This window comes from Pipra filicauda, unplaced genomic scaffold, assembly GCF_003945595.2.
Source record: "Pipra filicauda isolate LSUMZ 115617 unplaced genomic scaffold, ASM394559v2 scaffold105_size2325265_pilon, whole genome shotgun sequence".
Classification (NCBI taxonomy): domain Eukaryota; kingdom Metazoa; phylum Chordata; class Aves; order Passeriformes; family Pipridae; genus Pipra; species Pipra filicauda.
Genome location: NW_024103496.1, coordinates 77,529 through 101,387, shown reverse-complemented (window position 1 = coordinate 101,387; position 23,859 = coordinate 77,529). Strand labels below are relative to the sequence as shown.

The 23,859-nt window shown below is 35.7% G+C and overlaps 1 protein-coding gene across 4 annotated transcripts in view; it reads left to right on the top strand.

Annotated features, from left to right (window-relative positions):
* The window catches only part of ABCB1 (ATP binding cassette subfamily B member 1), a 115,539-nt gene that overhangs the window by 16,857 nt on the left and 74,823 nt on the right, over positions 1-23,859 (top strand). For 3 of the 4 annotated variants that reach the window (XM_039379659.1, XM_039379655.1, XM_039379665.1), the window contains 17 exons: positions 1,296-1,362; positions 4,977-5,168; positions 5,836-6,007; positions 7,133-7,257; positions 7,540-7,711; positions 9,288-9,401; positions 10,375-10,485; positions 11,553-11,678; positions 11,866-12,069; positions 12,425-12,595; positions 14,552-14,713; positions 16,242-16,424; positions 17,243-17,389; positions 17,715-17,819; positions 19,546-19,623; positions 20,899-20,982; positions 21,988-22,191. In XM_039379659.1, coding sequence (XP_039235593.1) covers positions 1,296-1,362; positions 4,977-5,168; positions 5,836-6,007; positions 7,133-7,257; positions 7,540-7,711; positions 9,288-9,401; positions 10,375-10,485; positions 11,553-11,678; positions 11,866-12,069; positions 12,425-12,595; positions 14,552-14,713; positions 16,242-16,424; positions 17,243-17,389; positions 17,715-17,819; positions 19,546-19,623; positions 20,899-20,982; positions 21,988-22,191 — 2,417 coding nt within the window. Of the gene's footprint in view, positions 1-1,295; positions 1,363-4,976; positions 5,169-5,835; positions 6,008-7,132; positions 7,258-7,539; positions 7,712-9,287; positions 9,402-10,374; positions 10,486-11,552; positions 11,679-11,865; positions 12,070-12,424; positions 12,596-14,551; positions 14,714-16,241; positions 16,425-17,242; positions 17,392-17,714; positions 17,820-19,545; positions 19,624-20,898; positions 20,983-21,987; positions 22,192-23,859 lie in introns of those variants that run through there. The other variant, XM_039379670.1, reaches the window with a different exon arrangement.

Genomic DNA, 23,859 nt, shown 5'->3' with positions numbered 1-23,859 from the left:
TTAAAAGAGATGGGGAGATTCAGGCATCTTGACAGGACATACTGATGTCAGAAACCCCTGTGCTATACTATCACACAAATTAGTAAGTCATGTTCATTGTAATAGACATACACTATATTTTGGGGGATTTTTATTGTAGTTTTTAGTTTCTGCATTAGTAGATTTTATTTTTGGCTTTTTTTTCAAATTACCTGCTACAGTGCACATTCGATAAATCATGTTTAACTGTACTTGTAATAAACAGAAAGTGGCTGGTTTTCCATCTCTTCAGCATGGGCTCTTGTTGATTCCCTTGCGTCAAATCTGACAGTTATAGTTTATGAGGTGAATCAGATCAGTAGGTAAATTAATCGGAGATTCACTACCAAAAATAAAAGTACTAATTTTCTCTGGGATCCATCTGTTGACCAGCCTCATTTGCTGAATCAGAACTGTGAAATCAAACACAAAGGAGGCAGGCATGCACTGCTAGATACGAGAGGAAGGAGTGATACTGTCACTTTGGTGTCAATACATAGATTATGTCATCCTCTGAACTCACAGCATCAGTAAGGGACTGTAGTGTGTGGGTAGTTTTTTTCATCAGTCCTCCCAGTCAAAGGGAAAGGGTTTGAAAGGGCTAATCAAATCTGGTCAATCAAAAAATGGTTACTGGACTGGTGCCACAGCCCAGGGATTCTGCTACTTCCGACCATGGGACTCGCATTGAGAAATCCCATCTCCTGGGGGCTGGGTGGGGTCCATCTGTCGGAGAAGGAGAAGAGCATCTTTGGCCATAGGCTTGCCCAGTCTTTAAACTTAAGCTGCCAAGGGAGAGGAACCTCAGTCCATCCCACTCCTACCAGTGTGATGCCAGTGCCTGCAAGAGATGCCTGGAGCCTGGAGAGGGGACCTACCTATGACTTGAATGTTGGAATGAGAGGATACAGGCTCTTCTGGAAGAACATTTGGGAAGATGAGAAGGGGGCGTCACCCTCTATGTCAATGACCAGCTGGAGTGCATGGAGCTCTGCCTGGGGTTGGATTCCTTCTAACCCAGCCCATTCTGTGATTCTATGTTATGCTCAGGAAGACTTTTTAATCTCAAGTTACACTTGAGATGGTTTTCTAGTCAATGGAGTTATGACTAATCCTATATTAGCAAAGTTCATTAATTTTTGTTAAAATTTTCTCCTTTCATTCAAATCAACTCGATTCAAAACGAGATGTAACAACTCCAAATATGCTGAACAGCATGCAGGAAAAGTAATTTGTTAAAGCTTGCTCTATTAAAAGTATTTACTCTTCTTTCTAAGGACTGAATTCTTCTCAAATGAATTTCACTTCAGAGATGCTCGAGAAGCTGGAAGAAGATATGACAAGGTAATTAGAAATTGGTATTTCCTCTTTTTTTAGTGTAGGCACACATTTCTATTCAAGCCATTCTTCTCCCAAGAATATTTTGCACACTTTAAACAACACAAAAACAATGATTGATTGAATAATATATGTACCTAAAGATTGGCACATGAGATTATTTGAGGCACTGGGAAGATTCTTGAACATCCCCAGCCATTCCCCAAAATTTCCCTGTCGTCTCTTGCTCTCACCCATTCTGCCCCCATTTCAGGGGTGCTCTGTGTTCCAATGACATCTGCATTGCCTTCTTTTTTACTTCTCTTCCTCTGAATTCATAAAGAGTAATTGTTATGCTAAAAAATTATGTTGATTATCATCCATCAATTTTTTGAGCTGTGGTGATTCACTTGCAAAAGCAGAATTTAAATTGTCAGATAGTATCTGCTTTGCTGCCCAAGGATCAAGTGCAACTAAATCGCTCTCTACAAATACCTGAAAGGAGGTTGTAGCGAGGTAAAAGTCTGTCTCTTCTCCCAAATAACAAGCAATAGGACAAAAGGAAATGGCCTCAAGTTGTGCCAGGGGAGATTGCATATCTTCGTGGGAAGGTTTGTCAAGCATTGGAAGAGGCTGCCTAGGGAAGTGGTTGAGTCACCATCCCTGGAGGTATTTAGGGGATTTGTGGATTTGGCATTGAAGGAAACATTGCTGGGTTAACAGTTGGATTCAAGAATCTTAAAGGTCTCTTCCAACCTAAACAATTCTATGATTCTGTGAAAATATCTGCAGAAAATACAGATTTAGATTATATGCAGCCTTAAATCTAGCATTCTAGAGCAGGCAATAGCAGAAGACAATATTCAGCAGATGCTTCTGCTAACAGAGCTCCATAAAGAAAAGATCAAATAAGCAGAAACAAGCTGCTAATAGATGTGCTTTGTTAGGGGGCTTTATTAACCATTGTCCATACTCTTGGTTTATGCAGGATGTCTACAGTTCATGTAGGTTTTTTTCTCAGGTTGAACTCTGTTCCTCATTAGGTATTGAAAAATATCTGATGTGGTCTTCAAGGCAATTGTCTTTTCTGAAGAGAAGGAAGACATAAGACATTTGCTGTAGTAACTCTTGCTGTTTTATACCAAAGTACATTATCATTTCTGGTAGCAGTGGACTGTAAAGTTACAGGTCATTTCGATTTAGTAATTAATTTTGTAATTAAAAAAAAATCTATTTATACCAGAAAAAAAAAGTTCTTTACCCTAAAATAAATGAGCAAATTAGGAAAAGGCCATTACCTAGAAATGACGAACTTTTATGTAATGAGAATGAACTGACAGGGAATTGGCTTTTATGCTTTATAGGAGAGTGTGGCCACACAGTTTCTTGCTCCCTCAACATTTCTGTCAGTCTCTGACACAAATGCAAGCAATGCATACACACCTTCAGTGGGATATCCTTTTGCCCAGTGATTTGAAAGCAAATTTGAAGGCAGAATTGCAGAACTTAATAATTTGTGCATGGTTGAAGTTACACTAACTGTTCTGTGTTTAGTAAATACCTGATGCCTACTTGCACAATATTTTTAAAGTCTGTCTTCTGTTTACTCTAAAAGAACTTGAAAAATAGTTGTTCTTACTACCTATGAAATGATAGAACTTGTTTTGCCCATTATTTATTTGCTGAGTGATCTCTCCCTGTCCTTATCACCACCCATGAGCTTTTAATTGTATTTTTCTCTTCCCTGTCCAGCTGAGGAAGGGGATGGAGCATGTTGGGTTGGGCACCTGTCTTCCAGCCAGGGTCAAACAACCACAACCATCAGGCATGCCACCTTATCTTTTAGTCATTAACTCTGAAAGTACAAGTATGAATAAAAAGCAGCACAAGTTTCTCTTTAGAAACAAATTGTTTAATGAGGAATGTATTACTTCTTAGCAGCACAGGAACAGGTTTTCTTTTCCAAAGTTTCTAGATAGAGCCTTGAGTTAGTGATTTCACTGGTTTGAAGAAGCAGCTGGTTGTACCCACTCCTTGTTTCTCTAAGAATGCCTGCCAGCAGGTCAAATAATAATAAAACCCGTTTACAAGGACAAAGATCTCACAGAGGTGTGTTCAAATACTGAAATATACACGTGGACTTGGTTGTGTTTGTTACTCAAACAACAGCTTGCCCAAACCCCTACTATTTCTCAAAAGAAAAATAACTATTACTTTACAATGCAATAAACATTTATTCTCCGATTAGTTTCATCAGTGAATTTACAGAATATGTTTTATCAGCATGGAGTCTGGCAAAGATATGAATCCCTTTTGAGACAATTTGTCATGAAACAAAGTCCAAGCATAAATCAATTCTTTGAAGTCATATAACATCATAAAGTAATTGTCTAAAGTAATTACTGCTGAATTTAGATGCAGTGCTCTTGGGGTTAGTTTGGGAAGGTTTTTTTAAGTTTGTAGAGTTTTAATGAAGCTGAATGTGATCGGAGTCAATATTCAACTAACCAGCATTCCGTTAAACATTAACCTGCTTTTATTAAACTGTTTTGATTAAACACATTTCATAATGAGTATGGTTCCCAAGTCCCTAACTAAACTGTAAGGTATCATAGCTGCAAGAAAGACTGGATTAAAATTTGAAAATTTTGATCTGTAAAGCCATTCTCTCCTTTTTTGAGCAGAGCATTTGGACACTGATTCCTGCAATTTGCTCCTGCCAAGGAGCATGTTACAGTTCTACAGAATCAGTGTGCATAACTTAGTACACGTGAGTGAAAGTCATAAGAGTTTTATAGCTTTTTGCTCATTATTTGCTTTTATATAGATGCAGTATTCTTATAATTACAGATATATACACCCTGAATATTTAACCCTTGATTTTGGTCATGCTTTACAAATGGAATCAGTTCAGATATATTTTTCTGGTTTAATTCTGGTTTAAGTTCAGCTATAACTGATTCTGATGTCAATTGTGTATCAAATCAAAATTGATTTAATTCTTTTTGAATGGTTTAAAGTTGTGACTCAAGTTGTGTTCCAGTTTGAGAAACACAGTGGTTCACACACTCTTGGTTTAGATTTGACACCCTGAACAGGTGTCAAAGTATCAGCTATGCACAAAACAGTGAGCAAGAAAATTTTTGATCCAATGCCATTTGCTTGCAATAGATGTACATATAGTAATGCTGTATTCTCCAATCAGGAAACATTTCCAGCATCCATGCATATTTTTATTTGTATAGACAGGCACACTGTATGATGTAAATGTGCATATAATATTGGTATACATGATTAAGTCTGTCCATGTTTGCTAAAAATGCTAGGGAGTTTTTGGAAGCAATACACGTAAGTGAAAATGATATTGCATCTGAAGTACAGTTCTAAAATAATCTTATGAGAAAATGCATGTTAAATTGACAAAAAAGAAAAAAAAAGAAAGGTAATTCCTGTCTAACTATATCTTTGTTTTGGTTATTGCAAAAAAAACCCCCTGACATTAACTACTGTTCATAGAAAACTTATCAAGTTTTACAGAGGTCTGAAACAGAAGTAAGCATCACACCAAATTCAGACTGGTGAGGTAATTAAAATCAATTTAAGAGAGTCTTGCTTTTTTTGCCTTTTTTTTTTTCTTTCAGATATGCATACTACTATTGTGGAATAGCAGCTGGTGTTCTTCTTGCTGCTTATTTACAAACTTCATTCTGGACACTAACAGCAGGTCGGCAAATAAAAAAAATTAGAGAAAAATTTTTTCATGCAATTATGAGACAGGAAATTGGATGGTTTGATGTAAATGATGTGGGAGAACTTAACACTCGTCTTCTGGAGTAAGTACACTATACCTTTCCCAATGTTGTTTTGCCTTATTAAGCACGTAGGAGTTACAATTTTTTGTTTTTATTTTCATTGTGAAATTAAGTTTTCAAGTTTTCTCATGGAGAGTCTCAGACTGAATTTCTAATATTTCTGTTGCTGGACTGTCACAAAGATGTCAGAAAAGCTTTTTGTTAAGTTTCCTTGAACTCTGAGGATGACTAAGGCCCAGCCTATGCGATTATCCCTTGGGAGAGAAAATATAGTTCGTTTCTGTGCACACTGAGGACTGAATAAGGTGCCAGCTGACCCCAGCAGTGTGAACACCTTTAACTGTATAACAAGATTTTCCTTTCTCTTTCCCTATCTTTTATTTCCAAATAGACCACAAGTGCCAAATTGATCAAAAAACTGGAATTAAGAGAGTGAGAGTAGTTTTACACTGTAGAGGGAATTTCAACCTTTTCAGACAAAACCAGGTTTATAGCATTACAGTTTCACAAGAAATAGGAAATTTTCCTTGACCACACTATATAGTGCTTTACCTTGAAGAAAACTATTATGTGGAAACAATTAAATAGTAAAGATTGTCCTCCACACAGATGATCATGTAACAAAACCGAAAACGTTTGTTTTCCTTTCTACATTTTTCTTCCTTTCTGGATCTAATTTGTTTTTCAGTGATGTCTCCAAGATTAATGAAGGAATAGGTGACAAGGTTGGACTTCTCGTTCAACAACTAACAGCATTTGTAGCAGGATTTATTGTTGGTCTCGTAAGAGGATGGAAATTAACCCTTGTAATACTAGCAGTTAGTCCTGTCCTGGGACTTTCAGCAGCCATCTGGGCAAAGGTAGGTTAACATACATTCAATGTCAGGTTTTATATTAATGAGAGATAATGAAATAAATCTACATATCTGAAATTCTTAGTGTTAGAACTTGTTTAGTCCAATTATAGCTTTAGATAAACTCTTAGATGAACTGTGTATCAGCACCCTCATGTTCAAGGCCAGGTTGGATAGGGCTTTGAGCAACCTGGTCTAGTGGAAGGTGTCCCTGCCCATGGCAGAGCAGTTGGAACTGGGTGATCTTTAAGGTCCCTTCCAAACCAAATCATTCTATGATTGGATGATTCTATGTAATTTCAATAATATCATTCTTATAGATTGGGCAGCCTTATTTGTTTGAAGCTGTTTCTGCCCATATAGCACAATCCCACACAGAGAAGTAGAATCCGCATTTGTAACTGTTTAACCACATCCACATAAGTACTTCTTCTGTTGAAAGGAATAATTGCACCTCCTGAAAAATAAGGGAATAAATTAGAAAAAAACTTGGTCTCAGACACAGAGTTTCTTTCAGAGCTGTTAACAACTTTGGCAAGAAATTTTAGGCAGACTTAGATGAGAGAAGGACCAAATTACCATGGGATTAGAATGACTTACATTTGTAGTTTGAAAGTCTTCCCATTTTTATAGTATTTTATTTTCCCTACATTTTAAAGGTCATGAAAGCTTTCTCTATCTTGAGTGAGTATAGTGCAGAAAAGGTTAGAGAAGCATGTGCCATGCATGTCTACTGGCTGAGTCTTCACAGACTGTGGCCAACTGATGTAAGTTATAGGGCCCTCTGGCTAATGTAGTCAGAGATGAGAATGAGCTGAGAAGATCTGCCTGGGGAGAACCACACCAGCTCACTATGAGCAGTCATCTAATCTCCTGCACTGGGTGAAAGCAGAGTGGAAAATCTAGCCCTTAGCTGTTTACAAAGGGTAACATTTAATTATTTGATTGAATTCACAATATACTTTACTTAATTTACAATATACTTTACTTTGGATATTGGACATTCTGCACTCATACATAATATAATCAAAAGGCTTCCTATTGGAAGAAAGTAACTATGATAAAAGTCATTATGAAGTGCTCGAGCTCATTCTATTTTTCCTGATGTCAAAATATTTGATCTTGTATTAGGTTCTCTCTGCTTTCACTGACAAAGAACAAGCAGCATATGCAAAAGCAGGTGCTGTTGCAGAGGAAGTTCTGGCAGCAGTCCGTACTGTAATAGCTTTTGGAGGACAGGAGAAAGAAATTAAAAGGTAAGAGCAATATTTGCTTTCATCAGTGGATTTTAAAGTCCTTGTTTCAGATAGTTTGAAGTTTTCTGGTATCTTTGTTGTTGAAAGTCTTATTTTCTGCATTTTTAGGTAATGGAAGATTGTCTGTTAGAGACTATTACAAGGTTCACTACGTTGAAAGACAATTAGTTATTTTTTTTGAAAAGTCAAAAGCATTCTTGTCCTAACTCGTCTGCACAGTTTTTAGTGCCGTGTGCCATGGTACAAGTGTAAATCTATTTTGAACTTCTTTCTTTCTTCCAGATACCATAAAAATTTAGAAGATGCTAAAAGGATTGGAATAAGAAAGGCGATTACAGCAAATATTTCTATGGGTGCTGCTTTCTTACTGATATATGCATCGTATGCACTGGCCTTTTGGTATGGAACTACTTTGGTCTTAAATGATGATTACACTATTGGCAAAGTTCTGACAGTAAGTATTAAGGAGTAAATTCTCAATAATAGTGAGAAAAGCACATTAAATTATGTAATGAGAACTTATTTGATTTTAATGAGAGTTATGGGCCAAAACTGGCAAAGTAGAATCCCTTCTGAACAAAAAGATTCTCACCACAGAAGTCTACATGTTTTCATAACATCTCAAAATCTATATGAATCTAAAATAAAACATATATTATTTTCCACTGTTCTTACGTATTTTCTGACTTTCATAATATCAGACTGATATAGAAACAATTCAATCCAAAGCTGAAGTACAATACCCTTCCTAGTTGCTATTTGCTTTCAGATTTATGGGTCTGAATATATTTTCAGCATGCAGAAACAAATACTTTTTTTTAACTGTTGTGTGGTCTAAATAGATAATTTTTTTTATGTTTTGCGCTATGAGAGCTTGAAATCACTTCTCAGTATTTTTAGAAATTGAGGGGGATAAAAATATACTTGTGACTAGGAAATATGTAAAAAACCCATTACTCGTAAGTCGTAACTTAAATTCTTCTCTTGATGTGGCAACCATTCTAATTTTGTATGAGATATCAAATAAATACGGTAAGAAGAATAACTTTGTTAACCATAATAAAAGCCCAGACAGGTGACCATATGCATATATTTATTTATTTTTTAAACTATCTGTTTTGTTTTGTTTATGAATCACTGAAGTTCATGAAAAATGTCTCTGATATGTGTCTTTGGCTTTTTGGAACCTTTTATGCAGGTTGGCATATAGAACACTCAGTGAGGTTCATGACCTTGTGTGTAATTTATTCTGTTCAAAGTCTTTGCAATTTCAGTTATGTTGTAGTTCATTGAATGGTGGTTTTATAACAGGGATGGGAGGGTGTGGCCTTATCATGTGTTAAATTTGTGAGTAGCTCCTATTCAAGACAGTGGGTGTCATGGACTTTGCTCTGACTTACTGTGGCTGTTACGAGCTCTGAGCAGCATCATTCAATTGCCTTCTTTTTTTTTAATACTAGCTGAAAGCAATAAACTATGCTACTCTGAGAAAACAGTTTATTGGTTCTTTTTCTCTTTCTTGTTTGCTTGCACTCCCTCTCATTGAAGCAGAGGGATCCTTTATTACTTTGTGATGGAGAAGCTGGATTTGTAGCCCCCTATTTCACTGTAACTTTGAAAGCAGAGTGATAGTGCTTTGCATATCTGTCTTTGTTTCCCTGGAAGATATGTAATATACTTTCCAGTCTTTGGAGTGTCTTTGGCCGAAGAATGAATTAATAAAATCCCGAGACATCAAGTGAAAGTCTACAGTTTTTGGCATAGATTTTACAAGTCTCAATCACCTTTTCACTTCTTCTCAATATGTTTGCAGCATTAACATTGTGCATGAGCTCAGTTCTCAGCTGACTCTTAAAAAGCCCTTTTCTTAACGTGATTCTCTGTTTTCAGTTTTTCTGTAATTCTAGATTCCTTAAACTTCTGTTAACAGGCATGGAGCCTCCTGATGCAAAGATATTTAAAGTAAATAAATAAATGTAATCCTCTGGTTAATAAGAATGAATATATGTCACTGTAAATATTTCTTTCAGGTCTTTTTCTCTGTATTGATTGGAGCTTTCAGTATTGGACAGACTGCTCCAAGCATAGAGGCATTTGCTAGTGCAAGAGGAGCTGCCTATGTGATCTTTAATATAATAGACAATGTGAGTATCCTTGCCCTTCTTATCATTTCAAAACTTCTTTTGAAGATAAGAGACCTTTCTTTTTAAAGACAGGCACTATTTATGGAAATGAAATTAATAAGATTAAATAACTGTGTAAAATAAGCAGAAATATATAGATAAAACCAGACAGAATGTGTAATTATTAGTCAGTTCCTCTTTGTCTTTTAGAATTATCAGTCCTTGCTTCAAAGGTAAAAGTACTGGATCTCTGAATCACTTGGTTTCAAAGGGTATCCTCTAATGTTTTTATCATGAAGGACATGTCTGTGGTGCTGTAATCACACGATTATAGACAGTGTAGGTCTATGAGCATAGTTTTCACGGTATCAGTGACACCAATGGTAGTGTGAGTGCCAGCAAATCAATAAAACACAACCTGGTAAACTGGATATGTACCTCAACTGCCAAGAGATTCTAAAATCAGAGAAGCTGTGATTTTGCTAGCTAATGAAGCTCTATGAAATGCAATTGCATGTTTTGGATTATTGTTAAGGTATACTTCAAGTTCTAGACCCACTCTGGATGGAAACAAACTCACTGATAATTAAGAAATCTGCTTCTGAGTAGTGATCAGCAGATCAATTGTTTCTCAGACAAATTGTTTCAGCAGAAAGGCCAAAGCTATAAATGAACAGCTCATTAGAGATGATGTACTCAGGTTAATCATCAGGCAGTGAAATGAATCTCAGATTATGGCTAGCTGTGGGTACAGTCTTAAGGACATTTGCTAAATTCACACCAAAGCTTAATGGAAAAATTCTAAAAGTATTCTTGCATAAACCTATCATCGATGCAGCAACGAGGGAGCAAAACATCATGCAATATTTTTCTTTCAGAAATCTCAACTAAATTACTTAAAACCCACATTTAATGTCTCTGAAGAGTAATGGTGCACTCCAGGACTTCTTTATGAAAAAAAATGGGGGGGGGTGTTGTATTTTATTTTGCACAGGAACCTCAAATTGACAGTTACTCAGAGGCGGGTTACAAACCGGACTACATTAAAGGAAACTTGGAATTCGAAAATGTTTACTTCAATTATCCATCCAGACCAGATGTTGAGGTATGTAAATGACACTTTATATATATTAGAGTTAAACATATAGATGATTTGTTGGGAAAAAAAAATCATTAAGAAGTGACATAAATTATGTTATATTGAAAATATAACAATTCCAAGTTGATTCTCTAATGTATATAAAACTACCTTGCCATCACAGTGATTTTAGCTAGATATATTTACACCTTAGCCAAACATGTTAAGTTTTCTGAGTAACTTTCTGTCTAAAGTTATAGTAAGCGTGGCTATGCAAAAAACCATAAATATGTATTTCTATCAGAACCTAAACTTACACCCTAACCCAACTGTTTGTGTATTGTAATAATAATGAGATCGTGGGTTTCAGAGTACTTCCAATGCAGTTCTCTGATGACTGTGTGTGAGAAAGCAGATCCAGCAAGGACTTGCTATACATGGAATAGAGATCAGAATCTGTATTTGTCTGTCTAGCCAGAGAATAAGTTTGCTTTTTGAAGCACTGTCATAAATCCATAGTTTGATTCAGTGGAGATGGAAGACATTTCAATGATTTCTGAAAATGTTTTCATGGGCAGTGTCTTTGCACTATGTAATTATTTCCTTCCTTACCTTGAAGGAAAATCACTGGCCATGATAAAATGATCTTTCTTACTTTTGATAGGCAGGAAGAAAAGACACAGAGCTTTTAATGATGACTTTTACATAGCTTCCCTGTAGTTTGCATGGTGCATTAGAAAGAATGTGAGGCAACAGAATACAGGAATATCACATCATATTGCATTTCTATACTATATTTTAGTTTTGGTAGTAATGTTATTATTATTTTGTCATATGAACTGGTTCATGAGAGAGGTACTTGTGAAGTGTGTTGTATAACACCTTGATATTGGACCAATCGTGATGTAAATGTAAGGAAATTAAGCTGAAATCATGTCATCCAAAATTTAAACCCACGTTTACAAATTTTATTTTGTACCAGATTCTGCTACAAATACAAAGGGTATTTTATCGTAGTCTTTATATTTCCATCAAATTTACACTGATATTTCTACATACTGTTATGTTTTTGATTCCCTTTCCTATATGCACAGATACTGAAGGGCTTGAATCTCAAGATTAGTTCTGGCCAGACAGTGGCCCTGGTTGGCAGCAGTGGCTGTGGGAAAAGTACAACTGTTCAGCTCATCCAGAGATTTTATGATCCCAAGGAAGGCACGGTAGGATACCTCAAGTGAGCTGACTGCTCTGTATGTCACACTTGTTGAAAGCCTAGTTCTGGCCTCACTCACCTTGTTCCAATGATATGGTGAAGTCTTGCCTAGAAAGGCATGTGCCAGCAGGGAAAGTGAGGTTCCTTGGTCAAAACACTCAGTAAACATATTTTGTCTGCTTCCTTATGATTAGGTTACCATTGATGGGCAGGATATTAAGACCTTGAATGTAAGATATCTGCGGGAGATTATCGGTGTGGTGAATCAGGAGCCCGTGCTCTTTGCTACCACTATTGCAGAAAATATTCGTTATGGCCGTGAGGACGTCACCATGGAAGAGATTGAAAAAGCTACCAAGGAAGCCAATGCTTATGACTTCATCATGAAGCTGCCCAATGTAAGCAGACCAGTTCTCCTGCTGAACCAATTTCTTCTAAACCCTCTTGTGCCAAATAGTTCCTTAGGAGGAACGCTTGTTAAGAGAGGAAGCTATCCTTGGAGCTGTGAATATGCAAAGCTATGCAGAGGTTCTCGTAACTTTTGAGAAAAATGTTAATTTTATATCTTCAGGTCATGATTTGGCAGGTATTTGAAGAACTATTAGAATTCCAGGAACACAAATGATTAGGTGGGTTTATCCAAGTACGTGTTTATTCCTGTAAAGGAAGGGGTGATTCTTTTCTTCACACTGCCTGTCTTTGCTGGGAATACTGTACCACTGAGTGTTTTGAATGCGTGTGGTTGTCTTGTAGAAGTTTGAAACCGTGGTTGGAGAAAGAGGGGCACAGCTGAGTGGAGGCCAGAAACAAAGAATAGCAATTGCCCGAGCTCTGGTTCGCAATCCTAAAATTCTTCTGCTTGATGAGGCAACATCAGCTTTGGATACTGAGAGTGAATCAGTTGTGCAGGCAGCACTGGACAAGGTCAGTAGTGTTTTAAAATGAAGCAGGTAAGCAGGAGCCTAATATTTACTTTTTTCCCTGACTTTTGTTGAAAATAGAGACGCATAAAACAAGAAAGGTAAACTTTGATTTGGCAAATGTTCTTTGTAAGGAGAATTTTTGAGATCCTGCAAGTATTACAGAGAGGAATCTTATTTCAAGCGAGAAGATGGAATCATATTTTCTGCATTATTAAGCTTAAATCAACATTTTCTTGGTGTAAATACCATCCTCTGTTATTATCTGTCTTACTGACACGCGTCTTGTTGTCAGTCACCTGCTTAATTAACTTATGAAGCCTAACAGAAAAAATAAGCATTACCAGCATGTCATAATTGTTTGTAGCAGTGACTTGGCTTGAAATACTCCAAGGAAACACTTGCTTCAGTTAACATGAATTCTTCTAGGTGCTTCTTTTGTTCTTAGTGTAGAACTGTCTTGATAATGGACAGCTCATCCATCGTGCAACTCAGGAGTCTCTATATTTACCTTACAAACTTGTATCCTTGTGAACCTTTGCAGAAGACCTAGGGACTCATAGAATCATAGAGTGGTTTGGGTTGGAAAGGATCTTTAAAGATTATCTAGTCTCCACATGGAACAGGGACACCGTCCACTAGATCAGGTTGCTCAGAGCCCCATCCAAACTGGTCTTGAACACTGAAAGGCTTCAATGAGGTCTCCCGGGAGCCTTCTTTTCTCCAGGTTGAACCCCAGCTCTCTTAGCCTGTCTGCATAGGAGAGGTCTGTTAGCTCTCTCGTAGTTTTTGTGGTCTTCCTCAGAACTCGCAGTACTCCAGGTGGGATCTCAACAGAGGAGAGTAAAGAGGGAGAATCTCCTCCCTCAATCTGCTGGCCACGCCTCTTTAGATGTAACCCAAGTTACAGTTGGCTTTCTGGACTGCAAGCACACATTGTCAGCTCGTGTCCAGTTTTTCATCCACTACTATTCCAAAGCCTTTCTCTGCAGAGCTGCTCTCAATCCATCTGTATTGATGTTGAGGATTGCCTTGACCCAGGTGCAGGGCCTTTCACCTGGCCTTGTTGAACTTCATGGGGTTCACATGGCTTCACTCCTCAAGCTTGCTGGAGACCTGAATGCTATCCCCTCCCTCACGTGAATAAGGTGCACCTCTCAGCTTGATGTCATTTGTAAATTTACTGAGTGTGCACTCAATCCCATTTATCTATGCCAATGAGGAAGATATTAAATAGTATGGGTGCCAGTATGGACTCCTGAGAGACGTCACTGAGGATGAACTCCCATTTGTTTTCCTACAAAATTCCACTACTTGGGATCATTACTTTGATTAGTTAAGCTAAAATTTGCTTGATCACTTTCACACAGCCTCATGATTAAAATGGCAAGCTCTGACATTTGAAACATTAGGTGTAATACGTTTCTAAATATCCAAAGATAGGTAGATAGTTGAACTAATTTTACATGAAATAGTAGGAGGTTTTATTTTCACTGTAGCTACTTGAGTTAACAATGGCTTAGAGCTTAAAACACTGAATTTTTTAAAATATGAGTGTGAAGTATTCTCTAATGCTTGTGTGTATAAATTATTTTCCATGAATTTTAAGGTTTAAATTGAGAACTATGGGCTTAAATATAAAACCTTCTAGCATTTTAAAAATTTTAATGTTTGTAACATTCTAAAATTTTAAATATTGAGAATTTTGTTTAGATATTTGTGATCAAAATTGTAGGATGTACATGTGCCACAGTGAAAGATTGTCTCCTTCATTTTCAGGGTAAAGATTATATTTCTGCTTTAAGGTACTCATTGAAATATGCTTTTAAATCTTTCTGGCAAGTTATATTTTCTGTGAACTCTTTTAGTGTTTCCTTTAGGTCTTATTCAACTCTAGTATGCAGAGGAACACTTTCTGAATTTACTTAGAAACACTCATATTAAACTTTGCTATTTCTAGGCAAGGGAAGGACGCACCACGGTTGTAGTGGCTCATCGGCTGTCGACAGTCCGAAATGCAGATCATATAGCTGTGTTTGAAGGTGGAGTTGTCGCAGAGCAAGGAAATCACCTTAAACTGCTTGAGAGGAAGGGAATCTACTACAAACTTGTTAACATGCAGGTACTTTTCTCGCTAGCTGTTGCCTCGTTTTGGTTTTTGTTTTCCTCACCCACAGTCATTGTATGCTATCAGAAGTATGAGGAATTCTGCAGAATTTGTTAGCAGCCAGCCAAAAGAAAAAGTGCTTTGACAGGAGAACAGTAATTTGAGAGAGGAGACCACTAATCTTGATACAATACCTATTAAACCCAGGATAGCACATTTTTAATCCTCTAAGTATTTAAACCTGAAAGATTATTTTATGTTTTCCTTTTATGCAGATAATGTAGAGCAGACTACAGTAGGTTGCTATTCCATTTCTTGTTCTTAGCCTATGATAAAAGGTAAAATAGAGTAGCTGATACTCAAGGAATAGAGCAGGCATATTTTAAGCTGTTTGTTTGTATTCCTTCATATTGAATTTCTTTCTAAAGAAAAAAATGTGGAGGAATAGAGGAAAAAGAAAAATAATCCAGCTATGCCAAGTGTGAAAATATGTTTTGAAGTTATGTAGACAGAAAAAAGAGATTAGATATTATAATAAATATCAGAAATGTATTCATTCTTAAGTGAAGACCAAAACACTTTGATATTTACATCCCAATATCCCATGTGACCATTAGGTTATAGCAGAGCTTCACTTTGTTTTACTGCATAACCACCATGTCCAATAAAGAAACTGAAACTGTCTCCTCAATATGTCAGATGGAAAAGAGTAAACCAGACCAATTAAAATATTTCTTCATAAAATATAAGAATGCATCTGGTTACTTTAGATTCAAAGTAACTTTGTATCCAAACAGATGTGATTATGGGAAAAATGAGGAAATATAAAATGGAAAGAAAATTTAAAACCAAAAAAATAAGACAGTAAACAAAAAATGGAAAGCAAGAAAAAAGTTATTTTTATTAGTAGTGGAAACAGCAGGAAAAAATAATAACTTTCTGGAAAAAAATAAACACAAGTTGAAGGCAACTTTGACTCCAGTTACTATTAAATATCTTAGGGGTGGGGAAAGATTTATTTGTTCTGTCAAAGAGACTGGCAAAACTACCACCAAAAGTAGGGCTCTTTTCCAGACTGCTCAAGTTTTTCAGTCAAAATCTGTTTCATCCTGAACTTTCATATTCCATTTAAAGTCAAGAATTGCAAAGAGTGTTCTGTGGTAAAGAGGGTTCATTTTTTATCTCTTCATGAATAAACAGTGTATACCCTGAGAACCCAAGATGAGTGCAAATGGTTTACCCTCAATTTAAAATTCTGTTAGTAGTTAATTCATAAAAAGAAAGAGCAGCCACTTTCACTCCCCTGCCGTCCCCTTAGTATAAGTATTTTCTTGAGAGGTGCGATACCCATATGAATAAAGCTCTGAAGACAGAGATCTACTAAAATATAATACAGATTTTCATATCTCCTTTAAAGCATTATATGTTGTTTCCCCCATATCTCTTTCAACTGAAACAAAGTTACTTTTACTTAGATTAGCTTATAATTTTGGAAGTAATATATGCATAATTAATCTTAGCATCACATTCTTCCCACTTTTAGGCAATAGAAGCTGAAGTTCCCTCATCAGAAAAAGATGAGAATGCACTAAGTGTCCAAAAACGTGAATCTGAACCAGAATCTGAAGAATCCCTATCAAGAGGATTGAGAAGACGATCAACTCGGAGAAGCATGAAAAAGCCAGGAGAGCAAGATGATGGCCCTGATGAGAAAAAAAGTTCACCTGTAAGTATCTTTGCAGAGATGTTAGTCAATTTGATTCCTTTGAAAGATGTATGTTAAATTCATTCTCCTGCTCAAGAAAGATACAGGAAGAAGGAGGCTTTTGTTAGGGGTGAAAAAACCATGAGAATTTTTAAATTCTAAATAGCCTTCAACTGTTAATATTCATAGCTTGTTGTTTTATTCTCAACAGGAATGATAATACAAATAAAATGGGACTTTAAAAGTCTATAACAAGGTTGATGGGTTTATTATTGAAAATCAATTAAGCTTAAAAGAAATATACTTATGTATATTTGCATAACACACTGACATAGTCTATACATTCATTTTTGGATCAGAAACAGAGCATTTGGCCCAACATACAACTCTTACAACAAAACTTGCAAAAAACCCCCCTCAAATATGATTGCGTTCATATTTACAGTGATTACTTTGCTGTTATAAATGCTTAGTAAACAGTTACTTCAATTAATCTAGTCATGGATTACACACAGCAATATGCCCAGAATTAACAGTTCAGTCACCATTGACCAATACCAAGAGTATTCACCAACAAAAATTATATAAATAAACTAATATACAATGACAAGAGCCGTAGATGTAGCGTAACAGCTCTTTCTTCCTTGTATTAGAATAATAAAAAAAAAATGTACAATCAGCTTTTTACATTTTTGTACATTTATTCATGTTATTAAAAGGTATGCATTTTTACTTCCTCTGAGTAGATTCTGAGAGGAGGAAATTGACTATTAATCTCTCTTTTTCTCCCTATTTCTCCAAATGTTCATGCCTGTCCTAACAGAATTTCCATTTTTTAGGAGGAAGAATTACCTCCAGCTTCATTTATGAAAATTATGAAGTTGAACAAAACTGAATGGCCATACTTTGTAGCTGGAATCTTATGTGCAGTTATCAATGGAGCTTTACAACCTGGATTTGCGATCATATTTTCTGAAATTATAGGGGTAAGTTGGAGTAAAATATGCAAAAAACTATATTTACACAAAATTTGTTTCTAATAGAATTAGATTTAAAGCAATCACTGCATAATGAAGTTGAGGAGTGGATGAAGCACTATTGCAAATATCTGAAAAATTATATGAAATTTACAAAATCCTAAAAATCTTGCTATAACCTGAATTTTGCTCGCTATACTTGTAATCATATGTAACATATGCTCAAATTTTATACGAATGCCAATGACTACCAAACGTAGTTATTGAGAAAATGGGAGTATTTTAGATTGTTAGTTGATTTTAAAAAATGTTGTTTTAAATATTGTTTTTATAGGTTTTTTCAGAAACGGACAAGGACGTTTTAAGAGAACAGAGCAACTTATATTCACTGCTGTTTTTAGTACTTGGGATAATTTCCTTTTTTACTTTCTTTTTTCAGGTATGTTTTATTATTTTTACTTTATTATAATTGTTCATCATGTTTTAGAAATCAGTTCTGAAATATACTAAAAATTTGCATCTTCATAATACACGTGTCCGACTCAAACCAGAACCTGTATTTATGGTTCTAGATGTGTCTTGTGCTGAAACCTTTTTGACCTAGAGCTTCTCATGTGTTAGAGACCTTCCAACCTATTCAGACCTCTGAACTTCAGAACTTGCCCTCTTAATCACCAAACACATCTCACCTAAGAACCAACCCCTCCAGCCATTACCACTCCCTTCTCACCCTCAAGCCTTCCTGCTTGAATCTGTTAGTGATTGAAAATCTACCAATCTCTTGCCTTAGTTCTCCAATTTTTTAGTTCCCTAAGCCTTTTCCTGTTCAAGCCTTACCTTATGGGAGTCTCCAAAAGATTCCCAGGCCCAATTCATCAGGCAACACTTATTGTGCTGATATTCAGCTCCTTCTGCTGAAATACTAATGGTTTTAACTGCTACAGCAGTGCCACATAAAAAAATTAAAAAAATAAAAGTAATCATAATTTCATGTATAGTCTGGTTTATAATGTCTGAATACGTTTGTATAGTTTTATCTGTTAAATGAACCTACACAGTGAAATAAGAAGGTGTGCTTGGGACAGCAGTATAAACAGTCTTGCAAAAACCTTCTGATTTATTTATGGGATTGTTGCCTGTGTATTTTGGTGCTGAAAAAAATCTCCGGAGCAGCTAATTAGGGGTGAGATAAGAAAGGGTTTATTTGCCAAGGTAGTAGGTGATATAAGACGCGCGCACCCGTGCCTGAGAGGTTACATTTTATAACATTATCCATCCAATCCCAGATGTGTCCACCCTTTGGCCCTTCCTCTGGTCCGCCCCGGGCCCTCCCCCTGAGAATTGGGTCTGGGGTCTTTTTGGGACCACTTACTTCATCATCTTCAACTTCATCAGAGTACAAAGGGTACATATTTACCTAATTTTTGACCGTACTCTGTGGTTTAGGCCCTGATACGCTGTTATCCAAACAGTCTAGGCCTTTGCCTTGACAAAAGACTAAACACTGCTACTGAATTCAGGGGTAGGTTTGATATGGGAACATAGAATGGGGCAAAAGGGTTAGGGAATGTGTAAATAAGGGAAAGGAACAAGGCAAAAAGGGGTTTCTGCTTTTAAAACCTACCTATAAAATTTACAAGTCTTACAAATATTAGAAAAATAAAAAAACCATTAGGGGCTTAAGGCATCAGGATTGTCTTCCAAGAAGGCCTTGAGTACAGAAGACTGAGTTGTATATGGCTGTGATAGGTTTGCTCAGTTTATAAATGTTCAGACAATGTTTTAAATACGAGTGATGTGTTTGACTTCAGTGAATCCAGATTGCCCTACTATTGTTGACTTAAAATGAATGGCCTAAATGCTACTTCTTTAAATCTGACATAGGTCAACTCATACAAATGAAGTCAAAGGGTTGATTTTCCTTGAAGCATGGTGGTGAAATATTGCTATGCTGCCTGTATTATTTTCAGAAAGAATATTTGAATGTCTGTACTGTGAGCCTGCTAGAATTTATGCATATTAAACGTGGTTTTGTATTTGCTTTGTGCAAACAGGACTGTAATATTTTGTGCTTCAATGTTGTAGAGATGATGTATCTAAAATATTTATTGAATAAACACAAACACTGTAATAGTATGCTAAGCATTGTATCTTTTCTCAAATAGGGTTTCACATTTGGCAAATCTGGAGAAATTCTTACAATGAGGCTTCGATTCATGGCATTTAAAGCAATGCTTAGACAGGTACAGATAATAAATATTTTGAACTTCGGGGTTTTAAAAACAATTAATTATAATTAAATGAAATTATTTTTATAACAATGTAATAATGTAATTTAATAATTAACAATTAAATTAAAATTTTCAATTTAATAATTAAAATGTAATCATTAAATGTAACAAAATAATTAATTGTATTGGTGTAATAATAACAATAATTGGTAGAATTATATAATTGGTATAATTGTTGACTGTATTTGTATAAAATAACTGTATAATACATCATTCTACCATATTAGGACTTGTCTACAGAGATAATTGTTTAAATCAGTTTTGAAATCAATTTGGTTAGTTACATGTGGTTAAGCAAAGTATCCTTAGAAGAAGGGTCTTAAGTCAATACAAGAGCTTTTTAAGTGCTCTTTGCAAGGACTAAGATTTACAGCCAAGCTACTACAGCTCCACAAGTTGATGTGCACCAGCAGTACCCCACTGTCTGTTCGTTTACCTGCTTTGTTTTCTTGGTGCCCTTTCTCCTGTAAAGAAATGCAACACAGCTTACATTGTAACTCTTATTTCAAATGTCTGATTTAAACTGGGATATGTATAGACATGTTTTTGTTTATAAATTGGAAGTCTCTGTCAAGGAGCCCCCAAATCCATAATTTTTGTTTGTTAACACAATAATAAGATCGCATATTGAAATCTAAAGCCACTTTCAGAGAATTAAAATATAAATATTTCATGATGTTTTAAAGTAATTCATGTAGGTATCTAAGACAGCCTTAATTTTGCATGATTTCAGGATTGGTATTTTAGACTTTGAAATATGCAATAGAATAGTTATGGGGTTTTATTCTTGCTCATAAAGCTACATGTAGACACAGAATTTGATTCATGTCAATATGACTATTTGCAATGCGACAGAAAACTCTTGTAGTCTGCAAAACTATGACTTATAGATCAACCATACTCCAAATCTAATGAAAAAGCAATCTTTCAATTGAGCCTTGAGGTCAGAATGCCAGTAATACTTTACCAGGACTTAATTCAATGCATATTACAGATGACATTTTAAATCAGATACTGGGTCACATGGTGAATAAATTATAAACTGTGTACCTGACCCCAACAATTAATGAAGGAATTAAACTTAATTAAACATGCAGAGCTGAGGCACGGCCACATACACAGTCTTCTGACACTGAACCCAGTTGTATTAGGTAGACCTTAGATTTACTTTGCAGTTTACATGAAATGTCCAAACCCTGCTCTTAAAAATAATGTTTCTTATTGTAGGATATGGGCTGGTTTGATAATCCAAAAAATAGCACTGGAGCACTAACTACAAGACTTGCTAATGATGCCTCACAAGTGAAAGGAGTAAGTAAAATTTTGCTTTGGTATTTTTCATATTTGGTTTAGCATATAGCAAAGTTGCAGCTTGGGTGTGACTGGTTGATAATAGTCTCAACTTTGACAACTAAAATTTACTATAATACAACAGTTGGTAGAGAATGCACAGAGAATGCATTATAACAGTAATGATAATATACGTTTACAAAAAAATTTCCAAGTAAACCTTTTCTAAAGTTTACTATTGTGCTGTATTGTGATCTTCATTATTAAACAAATCTATTGGGAATCTCTTATCTAAGAAATCTCTTTAAAGAGGTCTTATTCACCTAAAGACGTGCATCTAAATTTGCTTAGGACCTCCTGCTTTTCTGATGACACAGATTCCCTCCTGCTACTTTTCTGATGACACAGATTCCTTAATTTAAAAAAAAAAATAAACTTGCAAGCAATAGGCTTTCTTTCCTCTCTTACTTTTTGGAGTTTCTTTAAAAATAAACTGTGGATTTCAGGGGTCTGTAATACCGAGCCAAGGTACACTGAATGGAATTATTCGTGTATGCTTAAGTAAATTTTTACTTCTCCAAGAAGTTATGAGGTGGTTTTTTTCTGAACTGAAGAATTCTGAAGTATCTTTGGCTTTATTTCTATTGGAGAAGTTAAACATTTAATTTTCTTTTTCATTGGGCTTTGTGTGATGACTTATAAAGTAAGTGTATGATCTACAAAATAGGACTGATTTTAATGTGCAGATGTACATGTGAATATGTATGGAGGTTAAAGTTTGTTCAGCTTGAAGAGCAGAATTTAGAAATTGTGGTGTACATTTCAGTAATCAGCACATGGTAAAAGAAGAAATAAATGTGATCTGGGTATTTTTATACAAAAGCATTGAAGAAACTCCTATTTTGAAAAAGCTGAGTTAAGACTTTTTAAATAGTGCCTTGAGAATCAGGAATATTGTGGGTGAAAATGCTTTTCTTATTTAAATCACAGTTACTTTAGTAAGAAATGCCTTTTTTCTTCTTCCAGGCAACTGGTGTCAGACTAGCATTAATTGCCCAAAACATAGCCAACCTGGGGACTGGAATTATTATATCATTAATATATGGCTGGCAGCTGACCCTGCTACTTTTAGCTGTTGTGCCCATCATTGCAGTGGCAGGAATGATTGAAATGAAGATGTTGGCTGGGCATGCTAAGAAAGACAAAAAAGAGCTGGAAGCTGCAGGAAAGGTGGGTTTAGAGAAATTTATCTATTTCTGTATAATATATATACAGTCATGTTTACCAAAGTATTGTTACTGGATGTATTACTTCCAAATACAGAACAATTCATAATATATAACTTCCAGAGATAGCTAAACTCCATGTAGTTACACTAGTAGACCTACAGAGCATCACACCTCTTCAATAATAATTGAAGAGTTATGTTATTAACCAATATATATATTTATAGCTGATAAATCCCTGAATGTGCTAAATGCTATTCAGGCACATTCCTTTCTCATTCCTATTCTGATCATCTTTGTTTTCCTTTATTTTGCAACACTCTTCATTTTGACATTCTCTTTCATTTGTTTTTTTTCCCCTGTCATCCCTTTTTGGCATGTCATCTGTCTTATGTTTATTATATTGCTCTTTTTTTTTCCCCTCCTTCATCTTATTGGTGTTTGCAGGGATAATATGTATATCCCACTGGTTTCTGAGTCTGTTTGCCATTCCTTTCTTTCTTGAGTGGAAGAGAAAGATGAGAACTGAAAAGTAAGAAGGTTAGACTCTTGTTTAACAAATTAAATGAAGGCATTTAATGTCACTTCATTCCAAAAATTCTTTTGGGACAGAACAACTATTTCATCACTTCCCAGATAATTGCTTTCTTCAAGGCAAAACTTTTCTAAAATCTCTTCCTATGTCCTACTGTTTTTAAACTGAGAGGAAAATCATTTATCTAAGACCATGCACATAAGGAATAGTATTAATATTCAGATTTGGTGTTTAAATATATGTATCTGCACGTGTTCTAGCAGTGTAATGTCGTCTTGTAGTTACTTGAGGTGCCATAGAGTTGGGTGGCCTCCAGTTGCCATTTCAGAAGGGCCTGGGTCTACTCTGTGCTCTATGTTGTATCTGCCATGCCTTACCCAAATGTTTTGAGTATCCTAGACCATCTCCAAGGGCAGAAGTCACCTGCATGTAGGCAACTAGATTAGAGTCCTTCCCACTCCAATCAATGATTTTGGAGAAGCAGACTAAGTAGGCACACCGTGCATAGACAGATGAATTGCTTTCTGGTTATGTTGAATAGGTATCCATTGACCCTCCCAGTAACTCCTGTTTACTAAGTGAGGTTTATTTCCTTCCTTCCATCATGTCTGTAGATAAAGTTACTGAAAAACATTTTTGTCCCTCCAAGGCCACAGGAAATTGTGCAGAATGATCTTTTCACGGGCTTTTTCATACAAGCCAAAGAATGCAATTCCTTTCCTTCCCACTGACTACATTTCTTCTCCTTCTCCTCTCTAATGGCTGAACATTTATTTCATGTAGTTTTATTGTAAGATATGGCAGAAAAAAATTGACAGTTCTTGGAATAGGCACTAAAGACTTCTTTAATGCCACAGATTGCGAAGAATTACCACAGGTGTTACAAATATTTATGACATTTTTACAAAACTTAAAAAAATATTTACTTTTCATAGAAATGTATGAGTTTCCCCTCTCAAGGCCACCTAAGCAAGGACTGGACTACTGGAATTCTATTAAATTTTCATTTTTTTAAAAAATCAGGATTTTTTGGAGAAACAATGGTGTTTTACCTGGAAATTTGCATTCTGCAAAGGACTTAAGTTACTGAAAACCTTACTTTATGGTCTTTATTAGACTCAAACCATGATGCGTTAA